Source organism: Hippocampus bargibanti, linkage group LG19 (genome assembly GCF_051943395.1).
Source record: "Hippocampus bargibanti isolate YZ-2025 linkage group LG19, ASM5194339v1, whole genome shotgun sequence".
Classification (NCBI taxonomy): Eukaryota; Metazoa; Chordata; class Actinopteri; order Syngnathiformes; family Syngnathidae; genus Hippocampus; species Hippocampus bargibanti.
The window spans coordinates 7,959,621-7,986,923 of NC_142752.1; the positions used below are offsets into that span (position 1 = coordinate 7,959,621).

General features: G+C 40.1%; 3 protein-coding genes across 8 annotated transcripts; 2 read left to right on the forward strand and 1 right to left on the reverse strand.

Annotated features, from left to right (window-relative positions):
- Nucleotides 1-111: 111 nt before the first annotated feature.
- hmgn3 (high mobility group nucleosomal binding domain 3) lies at nt 112-6,418 on the reverse strand. 3 transcript variants are annotated; one of them, XM_089021752.1, is made up of 7 exons: nt 6,221-6,418; nt 4,251-4,301; nt 4,028-4,060; nt 2,163-2,213; nt 1,925-2,023; nt 1,721-1,820; nt 112-610 (listed from the first exon to the last, which is right to left on the reverse strand). In XM_089021752.1, exons 1-7 carry the CDS (start codon nt 6,233-6,235, stop codon nt 603-605), a joined length of 357 nt encoding a protein of 118 aa, XP_088877878.1. In that variant the 5' UTR covers nt 6,236-6,418; the 3' UTR covers nt 112-602. The 3 variants fall into 3 exon arrangements, with proteins under 3 accessions (XP_088877878.1, XP_088877877.1, XP_088877879.1); XM_089021751.1 differs by having other exon boundaries at nt 4,251-4,304; XM_089021753.1 differs by lacking the exon at nt 1,721-1,820 and having other exon boundaries at nt 4,251-4,304; nt 6,221-6,413.
- A 2,274-nt stretch (nt 6,419-8,692) lies between these two features.
- Nucleotides 8,693-15,664, forward strand: enpp5 (ectonucleotide pyrophosphatase/phosphodiesterase 5). Its single transcript, XM_089021674.1, has 4 exons — nt 8,693-8,944; nt 10,466-11,328; nt 11,448-11,624; nt 13,210-15,664. Exons 2-4 carry the CDS (start codon nt 10,476-10,478, stop codon nt 13,620-13,622), a joined length of 1,443 nt encoding a protein of 480 aa, XP_088877800.1. The 5' UTR covers nt 8,693-8,944; nt 10,466-10,475; the 3' UTR covers nt 13,623-15,664.
- Nucleotides 15,665-16,587: 923 nt separating this feature from the next.
- Nucleotides 16,588-25,048, forward strand: clic5b (CLIC family member 5b). Of its 4 annotated transcripts, none has more exons than XM_089021676.1 (7): nt 16,588-16,872; nt 16,963-17,142; nt 21,637-21,746; nt 22,028-22,153; nt 23,163-23,269; nt 23,518-23,699; nt 24,540-25,048. In XM_089021676.1, the coding sequence occupies exons 1-7, from the start codon at nt 16,693-16,695 to the stop codon at nt 24,702-24,704; spliced, it is 1,050 nt and encodes a 349-aa protein (XP_088877802.1). In that variant the 5' UTR covers nt 16,588-16,692; the 3' UTR covers nt 24,705-25,048. The 4 variants fall into 4 exon arrangements, with proteins under 4 accessions (XP_088877802.1, XP_088877803.1, XP_088877801.1 ...); XM_089021677.1 differs by having other exon boundaries at nt 16,966-17,142; XM_089021675.1 differs by having other exon boundaries at nt 16,589-17,142.
- The last annotated feature ends 2,255 nt before the right edge of the window (nt 25,049-27,303 follow it).

Genomic DNA, 27,303 nt, shown 5'->3' on the forward strand with positions numbered 1-27,303 from the left:
GCATACACAAAAATATGAACAATTACACGTACACACGCAATATCCATGTTCGCCAATCCAAATTAGCTGACATGCGTCACATTGTCCAATAAATGGAGTCTTGCAAAGGAAAAACAAAGTGTCAACTTTTTATTTTTTTATTTGAAAATACTGTACTCTCCCAACAGAATGAGGCCAATTGAGCACCGCATTGCCCGCTTATTGCTTTGTCACTCTGCTGCAGGACCAGGGAATTAGGAAAAGGGTGGTGTAGGGGTTGGGTGGGGGTTGACTATCGGAGAGAAGAAACAGTTGGGGAAGTCAAACACAACAAACCCACCATCGCGTCCAACCGAGCACACATATAAAAAGGAGCGAGGGGCCAATTTATAAAGGAAGAACTGTTAAAAAAATGCTGCAGGTGTTCTACAGCAAAAAAATAAAATAAAACTGTAATGGTAGTATTGGAAGTTAAAGGATGTGGAGAAATTTTATGGATTTCAAGAAACGCTGGTTGTTCATCTCTAGCATCTATCACAAGTCTACAAAAAAATAGGAAAAAAGAGGGGGAAAAATGGAACTGCTGCTTTCACGCCTTGTCCTCAGGGGCCTCCTCAACGGCCTCAGTTGCCTGCAGGTAAACACAGCAAAAATCAAGACTTTTTGTTTACATTGTTATACGACTGGTCCAAATCAGGATGTTGATGAAAATCCAGATGGATTTCAAAATAAAATATTTTTCAGCCACTGACAATAAATAAACCGAAAGGAACACCCCTTTATTTTCTTTCACCCGTGTTGGGGACCACTGCTGCAAAACACTGCAAACAATCACAAGATAGGAAAACACGGCAATCCAACCTTTTAAGTGCTAGAATTTGAAATTTGAGTACTTTTTTTATCTGTGGTTTTATTTGTGTCCCTGTTTTCTGATTATAAAGTGTCCTTGAGAGCTTTGAAATAGGCTTATAAATAAAATGTATTATTATTATTACTTCTATATTGGACATATGTGACATAAGGCCTGCAGAATTTAAATTGATGCCGTTGAAAAGGATGTGAGGGAAAATGACGTCAGATTCAAAGTCTCCACTGCCACCATTTACACATCAATACTTAATTAATTCACTGGTAGACAAGGCAAAAATGTGTCCACTCCAGTGCAAGTGGTTTTGTAATTTTCACTCAAATTCCAAGACCCACAGAATATTGAGTTTTAGGACTACATAAACATTCAATTCAGCGTAAGAAACCTTAGACTCTCTTCTTTCATCAGCAAAATAAAGAGTTAAATTGCAAGTTATATGCATCTGGAGTTATCTGAGCTTGAAATGGGGGCGGCTGTACAAAATACAATACAATACATATTGATTTATGCAGCGCTTTAACAACAGCTGAGGCTGTAACAAAGCGCTAACATGGATTAAAAAGCAAATGCTGCCCCCTTGTGGAAGGGAAAAACATTGCCTGAGGCCTGACCAGCGCTTTATCGGCAACCCACCGCAAGAAAAACCAAAACCCGAACAAATTCGGGAATGGCACTCCGCGTAATGCTTTTCAATTGCCGAATAAATTCGGGAATGGCAGTGAAAGAGTTAAAGGAAAGGAAGTTAAAGAGTTCGACAGGAAGATGTTTTTGGCTAACAAAATCAGCAGGGTGAAAACACTTTTATTCTAAAGATGAAGCAATGAAGTTAGTAGGGCCCATGAAAATGTGGGTTAGCATGACACTCTTGCATACCCTTCACTCTGACTGTCTCGGTCTGCCCTCGCACCGACACGGTAGAGGCAACTGAGTTTCTGATGGAAGACACACTAACAGATGGACGACACACAAGGATCTGTGCGCGCATGCATATGGTGCGATGTGTTGAGACAACAAACACACAGTCAATAAATGCTCCATTTTTTGTTGCTGTCGTGTGTTTTTGGGTTTATTTCCAACCTCGTTTGCTTTGGCGTCTCCATTCTGGGCAGGGCCGTCTTCCTTCTTCCCTTTGGTGGTGCCCTTCCGTGCCTTCGCCCCCTTTTCATCAGCTGCCTTCTGTTGAAGAAATCATTTAAAGAAACAATATTAGTTATCAATTCATTGATCAGCAATATGGGTAAAATGTAAAGGAAAGCGATGCTTGTTAAGATTGGACATGTCATAATTTTTAAAAGTGTGTGTGTGCTTTATTTACCTTGATGACAACCTTCTTGGCTTTGGCCTCAGGCTTTGGCAGTGGAGGCTTCTGAAGGACCGACAGAAGCTGGTTAGACTGAATGACCCAGTTGGATCATTCTTGACACCTTTTTTTTCATCTACATTTCTCTTTTTGTGCCTTCAAATTCCATCCAATGAGAGCCACCCGGCTGTCTTGTAATGATGCTTTAAATTTGGTAGCAATTGATCAATGATCCACATTTCAATTTATGATGACTCCTTTGAAAAAAGGTCATTGAAATCTTTCAGATGAAGTACAGATTCAAAATTACCGTATTTTCCGGTGTATAAGGCGCACCCAAATGCCTTGATTTTCTTCAAAAGATGACCCTGCGCCTTACATGTGAAGTAATATTGAGCCACAACAGGTCTCACAACTGCTGTGAGCAACCAGTGACTCAATTTCTACCTGTAGAAGTTGTGCATAACCCCAGCCTCCATTATAGTACCTTCTAATTAGAAATTAAATGTATTATTATAATTATCATTATTATTATTAATATTATTATTATTATTATTATTATGTGGTATGCTTTAAACTTTGATGTATTTATATATTATATTTGGAAAACTATTTTTCATTCAATGAATATGCGCCTTATAGTCTGATGCGCCTTATATATATATGGAAAACATCTCAAAATACTCCATTGATTGGGGGTGCGTCTTATCCTCTGGAAAATATGGTAGTCATGAGTCAATTTGTCTTCCGTGTGCCCGAAAGGGAGGGGGGTGAAAGTACATTTGATAGGGCTCCAACGGCGAAACATTTTACATGCACATTACATTGAACAGGTATATATACACCATTCAGAGTTTGACAGTATTCACTGGCGTCTGGCCGAAACCTGTCTAAATTTAGGTAGGTTCAAAAATATTCCCATAATTCTACGGTATTGTTCAGTCTACGTGTTATTTTTACAAATGATTGTAAAACAAATTATTTCAAAATGGATTGCTTTAGTAGTCAATAATAGTGGTTGTTGGGGTAATTCGCTATACGAACATCTTTAAACATCTTTTTGCATCGTTTTGTTTTTCTTGGACTTCCTGATACGTCATATCCTGCCTGCCTTTACATGATGTCGCATCCTATACGTCACATCTTATACATCACATTCTGTCTGTCTTATATAAATGCTCTCCCAGCGCGTCTACTTTTCTCTCTGTCTCCGCTCAACCGACCTCACAATGTACCTGCTGTCTACAAGATTAAATTAATTTATTCTGTTCAACACCTGGCTTCCTGCTGATTTCACCATCCCACTTCTAACACCCTGAAGAGCGATGAACCAGGAACGAACGATCACTTTTAACCCATCAGTGGTAATGTCCTTGAGAGTTTTGAAAGGCGCAGAAAAATGACATTTATTACTACTACCTACTATTAACAATAACAGTTGAATATTTGTGCTATTTCTTGTGTCGCCTGAGAGTGAAGATTTTTGGAAGTACGAAGATTCCGCCAGATACCAGTGATAGTGTAAACATAGAAAAAAACAGCTGTGTGGTGAAGCAGCCTTCTGGAAATTGTTCACACAAAATTTCGGAGAATCCACAACAATGTTTTTGCAGATTTGGGGCATTTTTCCAAATCAAACTAATCAAAAACAGTTCCCACAAATTTGGAAGGATAAGAGTGGCTAAACTTTGGTGTATTAATATTTTTTTGGGTGGTTCTGGTTTTAGTTTTTGTGATTATAGATTATCTTCTATTGTACCACACTGGACAAAAAAAATAACACACATGGAAAATACATAACAAAACAAACACATCCATGCAAAAATTGGGAGACTGGAAAAAAATAGTGGTGAAGACAGCAAGAAGTGGACCAAACTTACCGCTGCTAGCAACCTCTCTGACTTCCTGGTGGGCTAAGATGATCAATAAGAGCAAGAGACAGCGACAGAAAGAGAGAAAGACATATCAGTTGAACTTCTACAGCCCGTGTCTTTACCTGATCTTCTCACTTTTAGAATGCCTCTCATGATAAGAGAAAATCACACAAAAGCTCATGTGTGAGCCCACGGCATTCTCACACACACGATACGCCCTTAAATTTACCTCTTGTTTAGTGACCTTGGAGCTCTCCTTGCTCTCGAGGTTTTCCGGAGACTGCTAGAGAGAGCACAGTGAGTATGTTGGGGTCAGAACATTACATGTTTTATGACAATCACACACAAACGTACACAAACAGAGTTACAATAATCTGGATTACAACCTTGCGCACACTAAGCAAGAAAGAGGTAGAGCAGTAATTTGTTTCACAAGTGGCCTAAATTACACCTATTTCAGGTGAATAATCAGCACTTGGGAACCTTGTTTTTTGTTTTGTGTTGTGAGTAAAAAAATGTCATTGCAAACCAGCTTCACCCTCTCTGCAGCGAAGTGAAAATTAAGAGGGTGTCAAAAACAAACAGGGTTAAAAAAAAATGCAAGGAATGTTAAGATGCAGTGACGTTCCGTGCATGTCATTCCTCGGCCTTCATTAGTGCTATGTCGAAATCAATCGACAGCTGCGAGTGTGATGTGATATTATTACATGTCCACTAGAGGATGCCTTTGGCCAGGAAATAACTTGTGACTTGAAGAAACTTAAGAAATACTGTCATTAAACTGTTCTATTTTTTACTATGAACGTGTGGATTCATGATAACCTTGCAATATTATTTGCTATGTTTGCTACTTCGGAACCGTCCAACCTTAATGATGTCCATCTATCCTTGAAAAGTCTATCTTGAAAATGGCTTTAACTGTATATCTGCAACCAAATAACTTTTTTCTCCTACTTCAGCCATTGTGGGATGACAAAACCACTATTAAATCAACACAACAATATATTTGCTTATGCAGCTCGCTACAGATACAGTGTGCTAGCTCTGGCCAGTATGCTCTTATCAGAAGCAATACTATGATTGGCGAGTCACTAGTCAATCATGTGAATAGCCGGTCATAGTTTGCAAAAACTCTGATGTTACCAGCGCATTCCAGCAGGCCTTGAGTTGTCAACTGGAACTCTGATGGGTTAAAGCAACAGTTCCACCAAGATTGATTTTTATTATTCAAGGCCTGCAGAACTGATTGTGAAGGCGTGCAGTATATTTCTGACGCTGGTAACAAATGATAGTTGAAATGTGATTGGTTAAATGCTTAAATACGTAAAAAAAAGTACATCTGTAACCAGCACGACAGGGGAAAAGCAATGTGAAAGGAAGCTGATAGACAATTTGAAATTATTCAATAAGAATGCATGGACAAAATATAATTCACATAAGTTGTGATTCTGATATTTTAGGCCAGCAGAGAAGGCATTGCAGGCCCTGGCGGCCCACTACTGTTAAGGTGTATTTGTTCTTCGAGTTGAAGACGTTTTGAGGTGAAGGGATGCTGTAGATGCCCCTGAGGTGGTTACCACCCCCCACCTTGCACACCACTGCCTCAAACCGTAGCAAAGCAAAACAATATGCATGCATAAAAATCGCAATATGATCAACAAATACCGTATATTTTCCATCGTTTGCAATATGGCATTGAAATGTATACTATTTTCATGTGCAGATAGCCTCGAACATCATGGAATTACTCAGACGTGCTGCTCTACGCGCATGCGTGACATCGCACACAAAGAGCGAGGATGATCCACATAGTGTTGGCTTAGTACGGGCCCAAAGACCCCCCTGATACACAATGGTAGCATCCAGGTGGTACACAAACATGCATAAAGATGGCAGAATATATCCGAGTACATCTTTTCTCGTGTAATGTGGAATTTGTCGAAATATGACATCATTCAGGTTTGCAGTCCAACCCGTTGTCTATTTTGGCCATTATCCATTTGGCGCGCCCTCGTGACATTGTGCATGATAACACGGAAGCGGTGGGCTAAAAATATAAACAAACAAACAAAATAACGGAGACAGAAATTCCACGTTTTCAAACCTGCACTTGACTTGATCGGATGCATGATGCCGTGTAGAAAAGCGAAAATTGCAAAGCGGACTGGACCTCAACAGCAGCAGCAGGCAGACACTCACCTTCCTTTTCGGCATGTTGCTTGTGAACGAAAAAAAGCACCAAAAGAGCGACGCTGAAGCTAAAAGGTCAACCCTTGAAAAGTCCGCACGGTTGGATAATTACAACTAGCGTGCAAAAGAGGATCGATATCTAAAAAAGCACCTTGATGTATATGTTGATGATTGAACACTCCCCTAAAACTCTGTGCCTCACCACACTATTGGCCAGCACGCACCAAATCTTTTCCCATGCTGACTCCCCATTGGTCGTCACTATCTCCATGTAAATAAGAGCATCAAGTGTGTTTTGATTGACAGCTGGCACTGACCGCATACGATTGGCTTGGTGGCCAGGATTGGACCCTGCCCACTGCTCCCTCAAGCCGAGAGATGACAACCATGCCGGATCGGGTCTAGGCGACTCTGGATCCAGTCGGAGGGTATTGTTGAGTGGTCTGAAAAACATCATCATCAATAACAACAAAAGGACCAGGAAAACTGACGCAATACTAAGTGCGTTGCAGCATGTCCATCGGATGATGTGATGGTTTGTGTGCATGCTGTGGAAGTGAGCAATCACCATGGCTAAATTCCACCAAAACACATTACAGAAGTGAGATGTATGTTTTTTTTCTTTTTATTGACTGTATGGACCTGTGAAACCATAATAAACTGTAAAAAACTGCAACAACACACTACAACTAAAAAAACAATAAGTGCAGTTGTGTTTTCAGTTGGGCAAGGCAAGTTGACTTGTGTAGCACCAGAGATTCACAAAATGTTTTCATACGGCTTTACAAAGGAACACCATAATTGTAGCATGAATGAAAAGACAAAAAACACTTAAAATGATACAGGAATTATTCATTTTGATTAGTAAATTATTCATTATGATTCCTATACAGGGAATAAATCAGTCATAAAGATAGTAGAAAGCACCAGGGAGAGAAACCAAGATAAAGTCGGAATCATGCTAAGTCAAATGCAAAAGACCAATAGGCCGCTGCATTTTTTTTTCCCAGAAATGTATGTATTGCAGAAGCCTTGATCATGATAATGCTTGGTAAAGTGTAATCATCTTAATGTAATAGTACACATGTCGCGCATCTAAAATGTAACTCTCTCACAGTCAAATTTTATCCTGACAACATCCATAACCTTTGAACCTCAAGGCTCGACCTTTGTGTGCAACGTCACACAAGCAGAAGGGTGTAGTGACTACCACAAAATGACAAAGGGCCTTTTTCCCCCTGCAAACAAAACAAACCGAAAAAATCCTTCTCATGAAGCGTGCGCATGTGGAAAAGCGCAATATCAGCTGAATGACACAATGAGGAGCACACGTGTAATACATCAAGCTCGTGTAGAAATGTGTAGAATTTGCACGTATAGAACACTGGATCTCATGTTATCAACCAGACAATGTTTGCCTTTTGTTTGAAATATCTTTGTGGAACTTTTTGGACAGGACTGGAGCATTGAAGGCAGATCATGAAACTCTTTTTTTCAACAACAATGCTAGCAAAGATGCAACAATCAATATAAAGAGCGATTGGTAAACATATTTCCTCAAATTATGGCCTAGATGCTGTTGTTCAGTTACATAAGTAGGTTTTCATTACTCAATATTGAGTTCCAGGGGAAATAATTCAAGTCAAATTGTACATTTCATAAAACATGTGGAGGTAAGATTAATCTCTAAGAGAAGTTAACTCACAAGGAAAACAATCAAAACAAAGTACTTTAGGTGTCCCTCTCCTTGTCTCCGTGTCACACATTTGGTTTCATAATTTAATTTCCTTTCACAATTATGTGCAACTTGATGTTGGTTTATGGATAAAATCTCAACTAAAACATTTCCTGTTACTGTAAAGTATCCTTGAGAGTTTTGAAAGGTGCTTATAACTGAAATTATAATAATAATTATTTTATAATAATGAGAATAATATTAATAATAATTATTATTATAAACACACCTTTGCATTAGTGGTGTACACTTCCACTACCGGGTTGAGTACAGAAAAAAAATATTCTTATCCTGTGACTGTAAAGTGACCATGAGAGTTTCAAAGGCGTTGATAAATAATGTTTATTATTATTACTATAAATGCAATAAGCATCGACATGACACTCCAAAACAAGGCTTTGACTACCATTGTGTGGACACGTTCAGTACTGCGAGCTGCGGTTGTGAAATTCTCCTATTCTTCCTCGAACTGCATTTTCCACTCTATATCATTGAGATAAAAAAACATTTCGATAAAAAAAAATATATAAAAATATTGTTCTTGCATTGTATGTTTTATTTTTTTCTCTACTTTGCTTTTAACTATCTTGTTTTGTTGGTCAATGCAACTGGCGCCAGCAAGTGTTCAAAATGCAAAATACAAAATAAACCTGCCTTGAGTTTTCTGTCTGCATATTTTTTTAACCTTCTGCAACCCCCGCCTTCACTGGCGCTGAGACCGTATTACGTCATAGAAGCGTCGCACTTGTCAGTCACAGTGCACTGAGAGAACACGGCATTTCATTTACATCCATCCATTCGCCTATCCATGCACGCATGCAGGGATATCATGCATTCGATTGAAGGTTTGCTTTGTTGCCATGCCTGAACCGCGTTGGAATATAAATATACTCAACAAATACGTGAAGGCTGCCAAATAGGCGGCGCTTCCTTCCGGCGGTCAGCAGAGTTGGGGTGTTTATCTCAGTACGCACGCAGTGCATCGATCAGATAGCGAGGTAAGGTTTTTGGTGATCCTGCTTTTTATGACATTAACATGATGTGCTTTTCTCCCTGTTTGTTCGACGATGTGGACTCGCTGATTCAGTGTGCACACGGTGCAAAAGGTCCAAAATGTCTGGAGCAAATATAACCCGGTGGCGGATAATCCCCGTCTTGTCTTTTTGCCTTGGTGCACTGTAATGTTCGCCACTGAGTTATTGACCACTCGTGTGTGCACGTTTGACTGATCATCTAATATCATATCTGCACATTGTTTTAATGATCACATCAACTGTAGCGTATTTTACTAATATAGGCGAACCCCCGTTTATCGCGGCAGTGCATATCAGGCCCACCATGTGTCGTTATAACACGGTAAATAATTGACATGACCGGTTTACCCATCACAGAGACTTCACGTAACACTTGTAAGATTTGCAATTAAGTGTCAACGCATGCTTGGTTGATTTTTTGGCATTTGAACTTTACTGTAAACTTAAAGCATTAAACAACAGAAAAAAACATTGTCTATTTAAATGTCAACATGTTCAATCGAACCATTATATACTTCCAAAGAAAGGCTTGATGCTAATAGCTGACAATGTGAAATGACCTAAGAAGAATAAAATTTAGCATATATATATATATATATATATATATATATATATATATATATATATATATATATATATATATATATATATATATATATATATATATATATATAATGTTAATTAATAACCTGTAAATATGTATTACGTACATGCGAAGGAGCACACAGGCAGAACAATATTCAGACGTAGTCTCTCCTCCTTGGGAATGACTATTATTGACACTTACAGTTGCTGGGGACCTTCACCGCCTCTTGCTCTGAATTACACCACATCTCATCCACAGGACTTTGGTGCTGGTGGGAAAAGCAAATTCCATTAATTACATTGAGTATTAATGTGACTAATGGTTATATAGCTGTCATTGATGTCGCGATTTGCAAGATGGTGGGTGGTGTTGGACCCCAAAAATGCAGGCAGGAGGAAGGATCAGGGTGTATTTGACAAATTGTATTAAATAAAGTCAGCAGGAACAAAATCTCAAACAACAAAGTCATCAGAACAAAAATGTCCAAAGCAGCAAACAAAACCACGACGAAAACATGAAAAGACGGAACCTGACAGGGTGAAACAAACAATGACACGACACGAATGGTCGTACGGGAAACCATTTAAACTGCCACAGATTAAAATAACAAACACCTGTGCACTTGCAGGCGGGGCCCTACAGTACCAACTTTTGGTTGCAAACCAAAACGTGACAATTAAGACTAAAAACAGCAAGAGATGGGGGTACATTGTGATCGCATATTTGAGAATAAAGCTGACTTTGACGTTATGACTTTGATTTTGGCAGACATAGCTGGCATGCAAAAGCTAAAAAAACTGATTAACTGCTAATAATAACCGTCTACAAAATAAAACATGAAAACAAGTACAGAAGACAGACAGCTAGTAAAGGCTTACCATGTCTTGTGTGTTTCAAAGGTTTCTACACATGATGCTGGGCCTTCTCCTGCATGGCAATTTGGGCCTTCTGGTCCTCTTGTGGTCCTTCATACCGCCATTAGTTTCTCTCCAGGACTCGTCAGAGCGTCCCAAGCTTCTCCTGGTGTCCTTTGACGGCTTCCGCTGGGACTATGTGGACCGCGTTCCCACACCTAACTTCCACATCTTGATGGAAGAAGGCGTGGCAGTGGAACAGGTGGAGAACGTATACATCACCAAGACATTACCCAACCATTACAGCCTGGTGACGGGCCTCTACGCTGAGACGCACGGCATTGTCGCTAACGACATGTTTGACCTGGTCATCAACCGCTCCTTCTCGATGGATACAGACACCTTCTATGAATCCCAATGGTGGGAGCAAGCGGTGCCCCTGTGGGTGACCATCCAGAAGTCTGGAATGCGAAGTGCCGCTGCTATGTGGCCCGGTTCCGATGTTAAGATCCACGGAATGTTCCCGACTCGCTACCTCCCTTACAATGCCTCGGTCGGTTTTGAGACCCGGGTGGAGCATATAGTCAAATGGTTCTCTGCTCCCGAGGAGGAGGCTGTGGATTTCGGAATCCTATACTGGGAAGAACCGGACGACAGTGGACATAATTTCGGGCCAGAGAGTTCCCTAATGGACGCCGTCATCGCCGACGTGGATGAGAAACTCGGTTTCCTGCGCAACGAGCTTAAGAAGGCGGGCCTGTATGAGAGGGTGAACTTGGTGGTGACAAGTGACCACGGTATGACACAGCTTTTTGCCGATAAGATCATAGAACTGGACCAGTATGTGAGCAGAGACCTGTACACCTGGGTAGACAAGAGTCCCGTGGTGGGAATACTGCCGAAAGAAGGTAAGCCATTGTGACTCCCGACTGACTCTTGTGACTGCACCAACAAGCCATGTATTGTTCCTGACATCGAAACTCGCTCCCAAACAAAAAAACAATAGTAGCATTTTTTTTCTTTGCAGGGAAGCACGACGAGGTATATGACAAGTTGGTTGATGCCAACCCCTACATGGCGGTCTACCTCAAGGATGCCATCCCCAAACGCCTTCACTACCGCCACAATGCCAGGATCATGCCCATCCTGTTGGAGGCTCGGGAGGGATGGACCATCGTGCAGAACAGGAGCACACCGCTCATGCGTACGTCTCGCCAAATTCTTTTGTCTGCACAGCGTTTGTTCTATTCTTAGCTTTCCTGGAGTTAGTTTTTTTTAAACAAAGAACTGAATCCTGATGTCATTATGAAGAGCAGTAGGAGAACATGTGGGTGTAAGTTTCCTCTTTGTTTCCAAAAATCTGACATTTTTTATCAGGTTAGTTGTCAAGGAGAATTCCTTTCATCTCTTAGACAGTTTTTACACGGTGCTGCCCAGGAACTAATAATAGTACACCAAAGTACCTGTAAATGGAAATCAGCGTACGTACTTTAAAATGGAACTGTGGAAACTGTGAAAACTATACCGCATTGAACGCATTAGTTCTTATGGGTTTGAATGCTTTTAATTTCAATGTATTTTAGCATTAAAAATGTTTAGGTAGTCCGAAACCTCAATATTCTGTGGGTCCTGGAATTCAAGTGACAATGGCAAAAACCCTGGCACTGGAGTGGAAACATTTTTTTTCACGTCTGGCAGAAACCAATGTTTTTGGTTACTGAACTAATGTTCGGTTTTGTGCATTTACACCACAGTATTGCATCAAAATGGATGAATAAGAAAAAAATAATAACAATAAATCAAAATTGGATTGGACGACATTTATTTGTTTCGCATTGGAGACATTTACATTTCACAATAGCAAAGTTATGAAAGGAAGAGGAAAGGAAAGAAAGAAGTAGAAAAACAAAATACAGGAGTTGGTGGAAGGGCAGCCACTCTCGCGGCGCCATCTTGAAGTAAAAAAAAAAAAACTCAATAACAAAGAGCATGACAACACTAAGACACAGAGTCATTCATTCTTCAGCACTTGCTGTACCCTCTTTGTGACATGAAGCAGTTCTAGATGAAAGAGGAGAGAAATAATGCTGCATGCTGCATTCTGTGACCCGCTGTTGTTTTACGGTACAGACGCTCCCCAATTTACAAACGAGATGCATTCCGAGCGGTCGTTCATAAGGTGAATTCGTTCGTAAATTGCTTCAGTACTATATTTTGTATGGAATGTATGTTTAAGGCTTATATAAGTATGTTCGAGATTTATATAAGCCTGCTTAAGGCTTGTATAAGTAACTTGCATTGGTTTATACTGAAAAATAAACATTTAATAAAATATATGCTCTATAAAGATATGTATAACTGGAGAGAATACTACATATGTTACTACAAAAATGTTTGTATTTACCGTTGTTCGTAACTTGAATGTTCGTAAGTAGGGGAGTGTCTGTACTGTATTGTGACTGTAAAGTGACCTTGAGAGTTTTGAAAGGCGCTTAGAAATGAAATGTATTATTATTGTTGTGACTTTTGCTGCCATTTGCGGCCTTTTTTTTTAGGTCTGAAAAAAATCCGCTATGCAGCAAGAGCCGCAATAATCAAACTTGAAGTAGCAAGGGAATACTGAACTAAAAAATGTATGCAGTTAAAATGAAATCCGAACCTAGACAAAAAACGTTTTTTAAGATATTGTTAATTTTTATTATCCATGATAACCTTGCTCCAGCCAAGTTGAAGGTCATCCAGCATCAAGAATTCATTTTTTGTTTAGTTGTGGTCTCTTCTCTCCTCAGTGGGAAATCACGGCTACGACAACACCCTGCGCAGCATGCAGCCTGTCTTCTTGGCGCGTGGTCCGGCGTTCCGCCAGAATTACGTGAAGCCCACCATGCACTCTGTGGACTTATACCCCCTCATGTGCCACATCCTGGCCATCCCGCCATTGCCGAACAACGGGTCCTTCTCCAACGTTCGGGACTTGCTGCAGCCGGAGCCCACGTTGTCCCCGCCCGGCGTCCCGACCCCTGCGGGGCGGGTGCGGCCTTCATATTTCCCCGTGGTGGTGGGTTCCCTTCTGGGCTTGCTGCTGGTCTTGTGCTTCCTGATGGTGTTTGTGAAGCAGGTGACGCTCAAGCAGCTGCCATCGCTCAAACATGCCAGCAGGGAGATGTCGCAGCCTTTACTGCAAGAGGACTTGCACCTGTAGCAGTCCTGGATCCCCATCCTGGAGGAAATCCGATTATGGGTAGGTGAGGATTGTGGTCCAGTGTCGCTGCCATTTTGGTAGTAGGACTTTAAACCCCTTTACGTGAAGATTTCAGTGGCTTCTCTTTGATTGTGAACCGGAAAAATCTGCGGTTTCTTGTTTCCAGTCAATTTCCATTGGAATTCAGTAGGGACCACCGTGATTGGAAACCTTCTATGACAAGTTATGGAGGCTAATGAAATGTTATTATATCATCACAAAGAGCAAAAATAAGCAACTTTTGACATCAGCAGATGAGACCTCGGGTGTTACCGAATGACCCAGCTGCATGATGTGGCGCCGCTGTGTGAAAAGTCACACAGCTTCATTGACCTGCATTGATCTGTGTTTTGCACGGATCACTCATAGGTCTTCTATTACAGCTCTGATGAGGCCAATTTGTGGGATCCTTATGTGATTGACAAGCTTTTTGAAGTCTTAACTCATTCACTGTCCAAAATGTGTCCTCTCCAGTGCCAGGGTTTTTCTCATTGTCACTTGAATTCCAGGGCCCACAGAATATTGAGTTTTAGGACTACATAAATATTCAGTACAGCATAATAAAACGTACTCTCTTCTTTCTTCAGAAAAAAAGAGTTAATTCCTAAATTATATGGATCTGGAGTTATATGAGCTTGAAATGAGGGCAGATGTCCAAAATACAATGTGATACATACATATTGGTTTATATAGCACTTTAACAACAACTGGAGGAAGGCGCTAATATAGAAAAAAGGGAAATGTTACCCCCTTGTGGAAAAGAAAAAACATTGCCAGCGCTTTATCGGCACCCATGTATGGAAAAACAAAACCCCAAACAATTTGGGAATGTCACTGCTATATTTTCAATTCCCGAATAAATTTGTGAATGGCAGTGAATTAGTTAAAAATGCTTGTTTTTGTGCAAAAGGACAAAACAAAAACCAGAGGTCTTGCAGCTCTGATTTCCATGTTTAACGCCCTTCTAAGTCATATGTGAAATACCACCGTAATAATGGGGAAAAGTAAAGACTTTGAGACAATCTCATCAAAATGGCGTGAGGGATGGCGACATGCTCTGGAACAACGTTACCCTCATATGGAAAGCTGTTTAATTTTAATTTCCTCGATATTTATCGTCAGAGGTCAAGGGACTGTGTGAGGGACTTACTAGGAGCAATCAGTCCCCTTTCCACTCCTACCTACCACGAATGTATGATATTTCTGCACACTGGACAAGAGCTATTCGGACAAATTTATGTTACAATGACACGAGTCACCTTACCCTGGATGTCAAGGATATTGAATAAATTAATAAACGGCTATCCATATCCTCCTGTATTTGAACATCACCTGGTGACCATTCATACTTGTCAATTTATCAAATAACAGAATCGCTTTGTGTTATAGAGTCTTTGCGTGTCGTCTTTTTTTTTTAATGTATTTCTATGTTGGTGGAATGTGAAGTGCAGTTTTGCCACAGTGAGTATTTTCCTCTCTTTGGAGGTTATATTAGATTTGTTTTTCCTACACTTTGTCGCTTTGGGCCAGAACTGTTTCCTGCGATTTGCACTACATGACCGATAGGGGGAAGTAGTCAGTAGGTTATGTATACTTTCCGATACATATTGTAATGGGAAAAAAAGTAAATAAAAAGAAGAAAAAAAAGTGGTGCCTCTTGCCAAAAAGCTTTTAAATCAGTGTAGACACAAATGTGTTAGCAAATGATTAGTTCTCTGTGTCCATGGCTTTCAGATAAACAAGGTAGCGGAGTCCCCCAAATATGACACTGTGATGCATTGTTTTTCAATTTCTAAGATCAATTTTGAAACTGAAAAGAGGAAAAAGATGTCTCGCTGACAGATGAATGAAGCGTGTGTGTGCACTTACGCATACACGCACACATTTAAATGATTTGTTCAAAACAACGATGGCTTCAGTTGCATTTGTAAAATGTAACAATTTGTGTTGAGACGTATTGTATTTGCTTTGTTGACGGAATTAAAACATCTGAGTGAAAAGGACTTAAACTATGTTGACTCGACAGTTTTTCACATGTTTATGATTATGAATGAGATTGTACATTAAATGCATTCAAATGCATGAATGGAAAATGCAAGACAAAAATCAGAATCCGAAAGCCTTTTATTATCCCACAATGATGAAATTTGCAATCTACAGCAGCAAAATTGAAAGGAGTGAGGTTGTTGAAAAGTAAACAAAGTATTGCATGTACAAAAAAAATACAGAGAACTGAACTGTACAACTGCACAAAACCGTTTCATAAAAAGAACTGTACATAGTGCAAAGTATAAAAAAATACAGTATAAAGCATATATAACATATGTAACTGTAATCTACATAAGGTGGCTGTGCTATTTACAATGTATATGTCCATTTTTAAAATGAAACAACTATAAATGAAAGTATGGGAGGATAAAATATGGTTAAAATACATTTTTACAAATAAAGGCAAAAAAATACAGGACACATCCAAGCTAAATAAAATACAATTTGGAACGCTAAAATACAATGTTAAAATTACAATTAAAAACCAGCTCGACAAAAGTGAATAAAAACACTTCAAATTATGCATTTGAACTTTATACAGCACCACTTCTGTACAAGACATTAATAAATGATAAAAAGGTAATCAAAGCATAGCGTTGTGGGAGCTGCTGATAAGAAAAAAGGAGAGGAAAAAATGGACAAGTGAGGAGGACAAAGACAGTGATGAGAAGAAGCAAAATAATGTAAATTATATAAATTGAATGTATAGCATATTTTTTGACACACACACACACACACACACACACACACACACACAAAGAAGTACAACTTGGAGCCATTTAGTTCACGTGCAGGCCTTGATGGCGGAAGCACACTTCGTAAATGATCCGTTAGCTGCCAGGTTCAAAGGTCGTGCGCAGGGAGTTGCCGCTGGAATTTGCTACATCAGGCATCAGCTGAGAAGTTCAGTGTTCTAGGAGCCAGCAGTCGTCAAACCGTCGCTTCTCCTCTTCTTTAAAACCCGGAACATCTAACAACCAACATGGAAGTGACCGTGGATGATGTCATGGTGCACGTCTTGGATAAAGACGAACATGTCTCTCGCGACTACATGGACACCAGGGATGTGGAGAAACGCAGCCGGTCCTCTTCCTCGTCGTCATCCTCTTCCTCACATGAAGAAGAGGAGAAAGCTCAAGTGAAGATGGAGAAGACAACAGAGGTGACAGAGATGAAGACTGTCATTCAGGAGACCAAATCAGAGGTGAGCGATGGATCCCGACGCTCTTCATCTTCCTCTTCTTCGCCGGAGGAGGACAATGCCGAGGATGGGATGCTGATGGCCTACAAGCACCACGAGCCCGACTCCAAGTTGGCCAAGGAGGAACAGGCGGTGGACTACAGCATCAAGACACTGGAGAACCTCACCCTGGACCAAAGCGCCCTCGCTCCAGCTGAGCCAGCGGATCCTGACATATCGCTATTTGTCAAGGTAGGACAATGTCCAAGTTCACAAGGTGAGGTTTTTTTTTGTCCTAGCCATATCTTGATCCTCCAAATAGTCCAACTTGGATGGTTATCTTCATTCAGCTTGTAAATTGGTGAACTTGCCTGACCAGATTTGCCTTTAAAAGTCGGCGTTTTTCATGACCGTGCTCATTTTTGAGTCCCACTGTCCAAAAGCCATTCAAGTAGCAAAATATTTATTTTTTCATCTTTTATTTTGCATGTGGCATCAATATCACGACAATATGAGCGTTGGCATTTGCAGCGATGCTTCAAGGTGTGTCATCACATTTCCAAGATGGTGGAATGTGTTCCTTTCGTCTTATCAGTAGCGGACACTTAAACGATAAACGGCGGGCAGAGATCACCAGCGCAATTGCACCACGCCCCCCAAAAAAAGGGGTCAAAGTTAAATTGTTGTCATTTTATTGAGCTTGTTAAACTCATTGACTCGTTCGCTGCCATTCTCAATTTATTCGGGTATTGAAAATATGATGGAGAGTAAAATGTGTTGGTTTTTTTTCTTGTTGGGCGCCGATAAAGCGCTGACCATGGCCTCTGGCAATGTTTTTCCATCCCACAAGGAGGCATCCTTTCCCTTTTTTCCATGTTAGCACTTTGTTCCAGCTTCAGCTGTTGTTAAAGCGCCATATAAACCAATATGCATGTATTGCTTTGTATTTTGGACAGCCACCCTCATTTCAAGCTCACATAACTCTAGACACATATCATTTTGGAATTACAGTAAAGTCTCGTTATATCGATATCGGATATATCGATAGTCCCGGTTATATCGATACTATTTCTATGCACGCACGGAGAAAATTACATGAAAACAGGGTCGGATATATCGATAGTCCCGGTTATATCGATATTTTTTCGGACTCCCTTGAATATCGATATAACGAGACTTTACTGTAACTCTTTTTTTTTCTGATGAAAGAAGATAGTTTAAGGTTTCTTACGCTGCATTGAATGTTTATGTATTTCTAAAACTCAATATTCTGTGAGTCCTGGAATTTGAGTGACAATGACGAAAACCCTGGCACTGGAGTGGATACATTATTGGACACGTCTGGCAGTTAATATGTAAGAAAAACAGTGCCATTGCGTATTCCAGTGTTACATTTTTAATGTATGAATAGAACGTTTTAAAAATTAGTTCCATGATTTATTTTCATTTTGATCTGCACAAAAGACATTCTTCATGGGTCAAAAGAAGTCACATTGTTGGAGTTGTGTTACTGTTTGACAGGCCAGTGAATGATTAGCCTGACAAGTCACTGATTTGAGACATCATTTTTAACGACTTCATTTAATTGTTAAACCCTTTTAAAAATTATGAATATACTTGATACATTGCATATTGTTTCAGTTGTTCCTGAGCGGTACCACTTACATTTAGGAATTAGATTAGATTACATTAGATTACCCTTTATGAGTGTCCTCCATATTTATTTATCGTGTCTTTTTTATGATACTGGTGGGCATGTTCTACCGAAGACAAATTCCTTGTGTGTTCTTCACACTTGGTCAAGAAAGACCATTTTGATTTTGAATATTAGGACAAATGGGAGCTCATTTGAAAGAAAAAAAGTTTGCCAAACAACAATTAAAAACTCATTGTTGTTAAATATTTTTGAATTTGCAAATTAAACAGGCCTATTTATGTATGATGTTTTTTTTTTTAACAAGTGGTTTCCCATGGTTTCATGCTCACTTTCTCCACCCTGCTGTAAATGTTATTTAAAAATGCAGCTCGGGCTCTGCCCCTTTCCGATTCCCCTAACCCCCCCTGCCTCCACCACCACCCCGTTTCCCTGCGGCATAGCACCTGTTTGCACTCGGTGTCATTGAACGCTTTACTGCTTACATTCCAGCTGCCTTACCAGACAAATCTGACCCCGGTCTGCATCCCCATAACATAAGCTGACATTAAGACCACGTTAGGACAATTTTAGGACCACTTTGTTGCATAACTGGACTTTGACATTAGGGGACGATGAGAATAGTTTGAAGGTAGTATGTAGTGGTGTGATACATTCCGGTGTTTGGTATTGAAGAGGAAGCATGACAGATCCTGATAGGGAACCCGAGATTGAACTTTTTGTCAAGGTAAGACTTAAACAAATCAAAAAATACATAGTTGCATTTTGTGTGTTTAAAATAAGTTTGTGTGTATACAAGTAACACAATAGGAGAGGTAAAGTTACCAGGGATAATCGGTGATGTACAGCTTCTTCTTCCGTTGTCCTCAAATGTGTTTGTTATCCTGCTGATCACCCTCTGGGACGCGATGGGACTTGTGTGTGCACCTGCAGCAGGTGGCATAAAATTAGAAAGAAAAATAAAACATCCTCATGGGAATTCTGGTGGATTTAATAAAATCACAATTTTACAACATAGCTTCAGAAAATGTACATTACGTGAAATATAAAAGTTTCCATTGCAGATGCATATCAACATAAACATTTGTTAAAATTACTACTTAAAAGCAATATTTTGTGAGAAACGTGCAATCTATCATGCATTCACTAAATAGTTGGATATTTATAAACATGAATTTGATTATTAAAAGAATATAAGAGTATAATAACATAAAGAAAATATATATATATATATATATATATAAAGAATATATATATATAATTACATATTAACTCATTTACGCCGAGCGTGTTCATATGAACACAGATAAATTCATTAAAAAATGTAAATAAAATCAAAACAGAGTCTTAAATAGGTTCAAACGGAGTATATAATTAATACGAATATAATTATATATAAATAATAATAATTAATGTGGCAAGAAACAACATTAATGCATTTGAAAATGAATTTATCTATGTTCATATGACACTTGGCATGAATGGGTTAATATATAAATTACCACTAAAAATGGTGAGAATAAAAAGTAAGAAAGAAATTAACACATTATGTTATTTTAATAGTCAAATGCATTTTTACAAATATGCACGTATAATATGAATGCATGACAGAATGCATATTTCTCACAAAATATTGCTTTTAAGTAGTAATTCTGTCAAATGTTTATGTTTATGACAACTAAATGCTCCCGTTAGTCTTAGTCTGAACGGGTCTGTTGTGTGTTGTGTATTGACCAGCAGGTCAGCAGCCTTTGTGTGTGTGTGTGTGTGTGTGTGTGTGTGTGTGTGTGTGTGTGTGTGTGTGTGTGTGTGTGTGTGTGTGTGTTGCCCATGTTGACTGACTGTCACTATTGTACATTGTATTTGTTGTGTTGTTTTTGTGTCGTGACAATGACACATGCTGGCACTGCATTCAAGCACACTCGACAACTTTGGAGACAGACATCAGCCGTGTTCTGGTGTTTGCCTCTCTACAGTAATGTTTGTGTTTCTACACGTGTGGAGACATGCATAATTCAGGTGGTGGGTTAGGTGTAGGCTCTCAAACGTGCACTGAAACATGAGCTCATTTAAAATCAATAGGAAGCTGGCTGAGTATGTTTTTTTTCCAAAGCTAGCAAAGTTTCAATTGTATCTGGCTCAAAAGTTGATCAACTGTGTTCCCTGCTATGTCACAGTTCATAATTTACACCCTCACTGCACAACAAATTTTTAAGCAACCTCCTATTTTATTGGTTTTTAATGACACTATGAGAACATGCATTAGACACCGTATTTACCGGTGTATAAGGCACAACCAAAAGCATTAATTTTCTTCAAAAGATGACCCTGTGCCTTATATGTGAAGTCATATTGAGCCACAATAGGTCTTGTCAGCAGCCACTGACTCCATTTACTCCGTAGAAAAAGTAGTATGTAACCCTATCCTCTACTGTAGCGCCTTATAATGTGGTGTGCCTTATACAGTATTTGGAAAACTTTGATTATATTTATATATTATATTTGGAAACATTTATTTTCATTCATTGAACGTGCACCCTGTAGTCTGGTGCACCTTATACACCGGAGAATACGGTAATTGTGTGTGATAGCCGGTAACTTTTGATAAGTGTCTAATTAAAAAAACACAGCTTTATTTTTACAACGCTGTGAACAGCCTAAGAAAAAAGTCAATCATAACAAATGAAAAAAAAAATCCCCCTTATCATTATTGTTTTTTTCCGAATTTTTGCATGACAGAACTTTGTTGTTTTTAAGACAGAGTGCATGCTTAAAGCCAATATGAAACAATTTCGAGCAAATCTAGCCTACTGTAGCGCCGTATAATGTGGTGTGCCTTATATTTGGAAAACATTTATGTATTATATTTGGAAAACCTTTTATAAGGTGCGCCTTATAGTCCGGTGCGCCTTAGATATAGAAAAAGTTTGAAAATACCACATTCATTGGGGGTGCGCTTTATACACCGGAAAAACGGTAATTCCTTTTTTAAAATCCTTATAAGCAGTGGGTGTGCTATGTACCTGCCCTAATAAATGGGGCTTCAATGTGTAGGATTCTTTCCCATATTAACAACAACTAATTGTTCTCAGGCGGGCAGCGATGGCGAGAGTATTGGCAACTGTCCTTTCTCACAGCGTATCTTCATGATCTTGTGGCTCAAAGGTGTCGTCTTCAACGTTACCACTGTGGACCTCAAGAGGTTAGCGACCAATGTCAGAAATGCCTCCTATCTTTCGCTCTATTGCAAATCATTCCTTATTGATCATATTGTGTCCTACATCATGAGGTTTGTAACTGCAAATTTCCCCATTATGGGTCTATTGAAGGCTTTCTGATTCTGTTATTGAAATGCAAGTGTCGGTTAGTCCCTATTGTATGAAACTCGAGCTAGAGTGCTGCAGACTCATGCCTCCAGTGTATTCCATAATTTAATTTGTTAGCACAAAACAAAGTTGGTGTTTGTTTGTTGGGCTCCCATAGGAAGCCAACAGACCTGAACAATCTGGCACCCGGCACCCACCCGCCATTCCTCACCTACAATGGAGATGTCAAGACGGACATCAACAAGATCGAGGAGTTCCTTGAGGAAATGCTGGCGCCACCTAAGTAATCCATAGACATAATCTGCATTTTAGGTTAAAAGTAGTTGTACAGTATTAAGGAATTCTAGTTTATCAGGTGGTTTATATGACTGCCACAATTGGCAATAATCCCTTCTTCAACTCATTCACTGCCATTTCTGAATTTATTTGGTAATTGAAAATATGACGTAGAGCGCCATTCCCGATTTTTTTCGGGTTTGTTTTTTTCATGCTTGGGTGCTGATAAAGCCTAGCCATGGCCTCTGGTAATGTTTTTTCTTTTACACAAAGGGCAGCATTTCCCTATTTTCCATGTTATCGCTTTGTTCCAGCTTCAGCTAAAGCGCGATATAAACCAATATGTATTGCATTGTGTTTTGGACAGCCACCCTCATTTCAAGCTCATATAAGACTCCAGACCCATATAATTTAGGAATTAACTTTTTTTCTGATGAGAGAGTCTAAGGTTTCTAACGCTGTATTGAATGTTTATGTATCCCGAAAACTACATAAACATATACGGTGGGTCCTGAAATTCAAGTGACAATGACTAATTGGTTAAAAGTGACCGTTCGTTCCTGGTTCATCGCTTCTCAGGGTGTTGATAGCAGAGGATGGTTAAATCAGCAGGAATCCAGGTTTTGAACAGAAGTTATTTTAATCTTGTAGACAGCAGAGACATTGTGGGAGGTCGGCCGAGGGGGAACAGAAAGGAAAGAGGGCGAGAAGACAAACTGGGAGAGCATTTAAGACGGGCAATAGGATGTGACGTAATGGGATGTGACATCATGTAAAGGAACATAAACAAACGATGCAAAAATATGTTTTTAAGATGTTCGTATAGCGAATTATCCCAACAATGACAATAACCCTGGCACTGGAGTGGACACATTTTTGCACGTCTGGCAGTGAATGAGTTAATATATCATATATTCCTTTGTTTATATGCATTACTATACTGTTTAAAAGTGCAGTCCTACTTTTGGGCTGCCCTGTACATATTCATAATATTTTTTTTTCTGCTTGTCACTGAGGTATCCCAAACTGGCAGCCAAGCAGAGAGAATCCAACACTGCGGGCAATGACATATTTGCTAAATTCTCAGCATTCATCAAGAACACCAAAATCGACGCCAATGACGGTGAAGCAGTTTTGCAAAGACATTTTACCATGTGAAATATGTTGTACATTTTAAGGGAAATTGTTTTATTTCCTAACAAAAAAATGTCGTTTAAAAAAAACAATCAGGAAGATGACAAGACAGGGTGTTATGATAATATTCCCCAGTCGAGGGCAGCATGCTACACTGTTTGCTGTATTTACTCAATACTTTGCTGCCACCTCGTGGACAACATCGACTACTGACGCGTGCAATTTTGCAATCTTCAGCCCTGGAGAAAGGTTTAACACGGGCCATGCAGAAACTGGATGAGTACCTGAACAGCCCGTTGCCTGACGAGATCGACGCCAACAGTATGGAGGAAGAAAAAATGTCCAGGAGAAATTTTCTGGACGGAAACGAGCTGACGCTGGCCGACTGCAATCTCCTGCCCAAACTGCACATCGTCAAGGTAAAAAATCTGGGAAATACGTAAACAGAGGAAAAAATAAAGCAATTAACCAGTTTGAAACATTTGTTGACATATCAGCTGAAGCACTTGTCATATATATCTCAATTCAACATGTTCTATTTTGATATAGAGATGGTTTTATTTCTTTATTGTATTTAAATGTAGCATCATGTACCGTATTTTCCGGTGGACAAGGCGCACCGGAGTTTAAGGGGCACCCACAATGAATGGTGTATTTTCAAATGGTTTCCATATATAAGGCCCACCGGACTATAAGGCACACCGTCAATGAATGAAAAAAACATTTTCCAACTATAATACAGTAAAGTCTCGTTATATCGATATCGGATATATCGATAGTCCCGGTTATATCGATACTATTTCTATGCACGCACGGAGAAAATTACATGCAAACAGGGTCGGATATATCGATAGTCCCGGTTATATCGATATTTTTTCGGACTCCCTTGAATATCGATATAACGAGACTTTACTGTATATGTATTTAAAAAAAAACGAATACAGGGTATACCACATTATAAGGCACTACAGTAGAAGATGGGGTTACACAATACTTCTACAGGGGGAAAAGGAGTCTGGTGGCTGCTGACTAGAGTTGCGAGAGCTGTTGTGGCTTAATATTACTTCATATATATAGGGCGTGCAGGGTAATCTTTTGATGCACATCAGAAAATACATACAACTTATGATTTTGCGTTTTGGACAGGTGGGATACTGGCCTAGCTGTCGTGTGCGCATCTGATGTTGCCCACTATGGTTCAAGTTATCATTACAGACAAGTGAGGTGAAATTTAAAAAATATAAATTTTTGTCTTTCAGGTGGTGGCCAAGAAGTACCGCAACTACGACATCCCCTCGGATATGACGGGAATCTGGCGCTACTTGAAGAACGCCGCCGCCCGCGACGAGTTCAACAACACATGCGCCGCCGATTTCGAAATCGAGATGGCCTACAAGGACGTGGCAAAGAGGCTGGCCAAGTAGCTTCTTAGCTGCCTTTATTTTTTTTTTAGCCCTCTGCAGATTTATTAGTTTAAGGATGCTCAAACGCACTCTGATGTGACGGATGGTCCCGATCCTGGTGTCTGTATTTATTCCTCATGACACAAAAGCTCCCTTTCACATGTGCTGCAGGAGTTTTGACTCACAGGCGCGTCGAGGCGGCTCGATTTATTTATCCCCACGCCCGCGGACGTCTCGCCCTGACGCCGATGTTTATTATTGAGCTCTCACTGCGCCTTGTCTTCCCTCGGGATGGCTCGCCTACGAGCCGTCAATGTCAATGTTCCTCTTGGTTGTCATTAAACTTCATTTGTTTTGCCTCCTCATGCTTTCTCATCACTCCAAATATTGAAATACACTGGGAAAACGGCTGCCCCTTTTCTCTTCTCATCAAGGTCAAAGTGTTGTTCAGTGACAAATAACCAAAGTTCTATTTACAGCTCAAAGTTGAAGATATTCTGGGCCTCGAATAAGCTTCTACCCCATGCTGGGGTTTGGAACATGAAATGTGAAGGTCCACCATTTCCATGCTGACTTTGCAAATAAAATCTCATCTTTTGGCATCCAGGCTGACGGCTACAAATGAAGTAGGCTTCAACGCCAGAGCTCGAATGCCTTCCTGTCTCTGAAAAGTGGGGGAGCGCCGCCATGCGAGCCGTCTCCAGTTTTCCCCACTTGAAGAAGCGCTCACCCCATTCTTGATGCCAGAGAAAACAAACTCTTGCCTGCCGTTTCCACAGCATAAAAAGTACCACACGAGACCGCGCTTGCTAATTCTCTGTGTGGGATGGAACAAATACACATTTTGTAAGTAGATTTTTCAGGTGTCAGTAATTTACTTGAGTATTTATTTTTGGGACTTTTTATTTACCCATTGTACATTTAAAAAAAAACTTATAGTCATTACTTTGTCAAAATAGGCTTTTAACTCATTCACACTGCAAGACGATGTGCAAAAATGTGTGCACTCCAGTGCCAGGGTTTTTGTCATCGTCACTCAAATTCCATGACCCACAGAATATGGAGTTTTAGGATTATATAAACATTCAATGCTGCGTTAGAAACCTTAGACTCTATTCTTTCATCAGAAAAAAAGATAATTCCTAAGTCACATAGGTCTGGAGTTATCTAAGCTTGAAATGGGGGTGGCTGTACAAAAAGCAAATGCTGCCCCCTCGTGGGAGGGAAAAACATTGCCAGAGGTCTTTATCGGCAACCCCTGCAAGAAAAACCAAAACCAGAAAACATTCGGGAACAGCGCTGTCAAGTTAATTCCTAAATTATATAGGTCTGGAGTTATTTGAGCTTAAAATGAGGGTGGCTGTCCAAAATACAATGCAGTACATAGATATTGGTTTATATAGCGCTTTAACAACAGCTGGAGCTGGAACAAAGTGCAAACATGGAAAAAAGGGAAATGCTGCCCCCTTGTGGAAAAGAAAAAAGCCAGAGGCCATGGCCGGTGCTTTATCGACACCCAAGCATGAAAAAAAAAAAACAAAACCCAAACAAATTCGGGAATAGCGCTAAACATCATATGTTCAATTATTGAATACATTAATGAATGGCAGTGAATGAGTTAAGTTTCTTGGGGGGGGGGGGGGGGGGGGGGGGGGGGGGGATTGGGATTGGGGTTTTATTGGGGTTTTATTTGGTTGCCTTTGTGTCCCCTGGCTGCTTGTGTGTGTGAGGCCTGTTCCGCATGAAGTCCTGGCAGGCAGTTTCTGTCTACCTCGTGTTGCGTACCCGCCTGGGCCTGACAGTTGGGATGATGTCTAATTCCAAACAGTGACGTGAACGCAGGGGCGCCAACAAAGGGGTCCTTTGTTCAAACACTTGGTCGCTGTCCATGGTCCTGACACTTTGAAATTTGACACCATTGCTTTTACGATTGACTGCCTGATCAGATCTGGCAGATGTTATTACATGTGTGAAGTTGATTCAATAAGCATGCCTTTCTTTGTTTTCCCAGGCACCAAAAAGCAGTTTGAGAGGGTGGGGGACACGCTACATATAATATTGTACTGGGAGAAAAAATTAACACCAGGAGGACAATATTAGACACAAACCAAAACTGAATACTTCTATTGTATATTGCGCAATTCTACCGTGTTTTTCATACAGAGGATAAAGAATATACTCATTCACCCAAGTGACGATATTTGATCTGCGTTGAATCAACAAAAATAATTTGGGTTGATCGATTAGGTTTGGGGTTAGGTGGCCAGGGTTAGTATTGGGGAGGCGCAGCGAGGTTGTGATGGTGTTGGGGGACTTCTGCGTGCAAGGCGAGGCTGGGAATTGTCGACTGACTGGGATCTGGCATTCATTTAGCTTGCAGAGGCAAAAATGTGTTGGAGCGTCGCTAATTTAATAAGCACAACCTAGCCTGCCTTTTGGGCGCCATGGGTGGGCAGCCCACCTCACCGGGGCAAGGCTCTTTAAAAGCCACTAGGCGTCGCTAACGTACACACTTGGTTTTTACGGAGTGGGGTCAATTTAAAAGGCCTGTGGCTTGGTTTTTCCTGGCTCAAATTGAGGCAGAAGTGGTACTACCCTATGTGCCATGACATGCACGGAT

Coding starts and splice junctions, on each gene's coding strand:
- clic5b (XM_089021675.1), top strand. CDS start 16,693: ATGGAAGTGACCGTGGATGATGTCATGGTGCACGTCTTGGATAAAGAC. Junction 17,143..21,636: donor ACATATCGCTATTTGTCAAG/GTAGGACAATGT, acceptor AATTGTTCTCAG/GCGGGCAGCGATGGCGAGAG. Junction 22,154..23,162: donor GAAATGCTGGCGCCACCTAA/GTAATCCATAGA, acceptor CTTGTCACTGAG/GTATCCCAAACTGGCAGCCA.
- enpp5 (XM_089021674.1), top strand. CDS start 10,476: ATGATGCTGGGCCTTCTCCTGCATGGCAATTTGGGCCTTCTGGTCCTC. Junction 11,329..11,447: donor GGGAATACTGCCGAAAGAAG/GTAAGCCATTGT, acceptor TTTTCTTTGCAG/GGAAGCACGACGAGGTATAT. Junction 11,625..13,209: donor CAGGAGCACACCGCTCATGC/GTACGTCTCGCC, acceptor TTCTCTCCTCAG/TGGGAAATCACGGCTACGAC.
- hmgn3 (XM_089021751.1), bottom strand. Junction 4,061..4,250: donor CCAAGGTCACTAAACAAGAG/GTAAATTTAAGG, acceptor TGATCATCTTAG/CCCACCAGGAAGTCAGAGAG. Junction 2,024..2,162: donor CCAAGAAGGTTGTCATCAAG/GTAAATAAAGCA, acceptor TTTCTTCAACAG/AAGGCAGCTGATGAAAAGGG.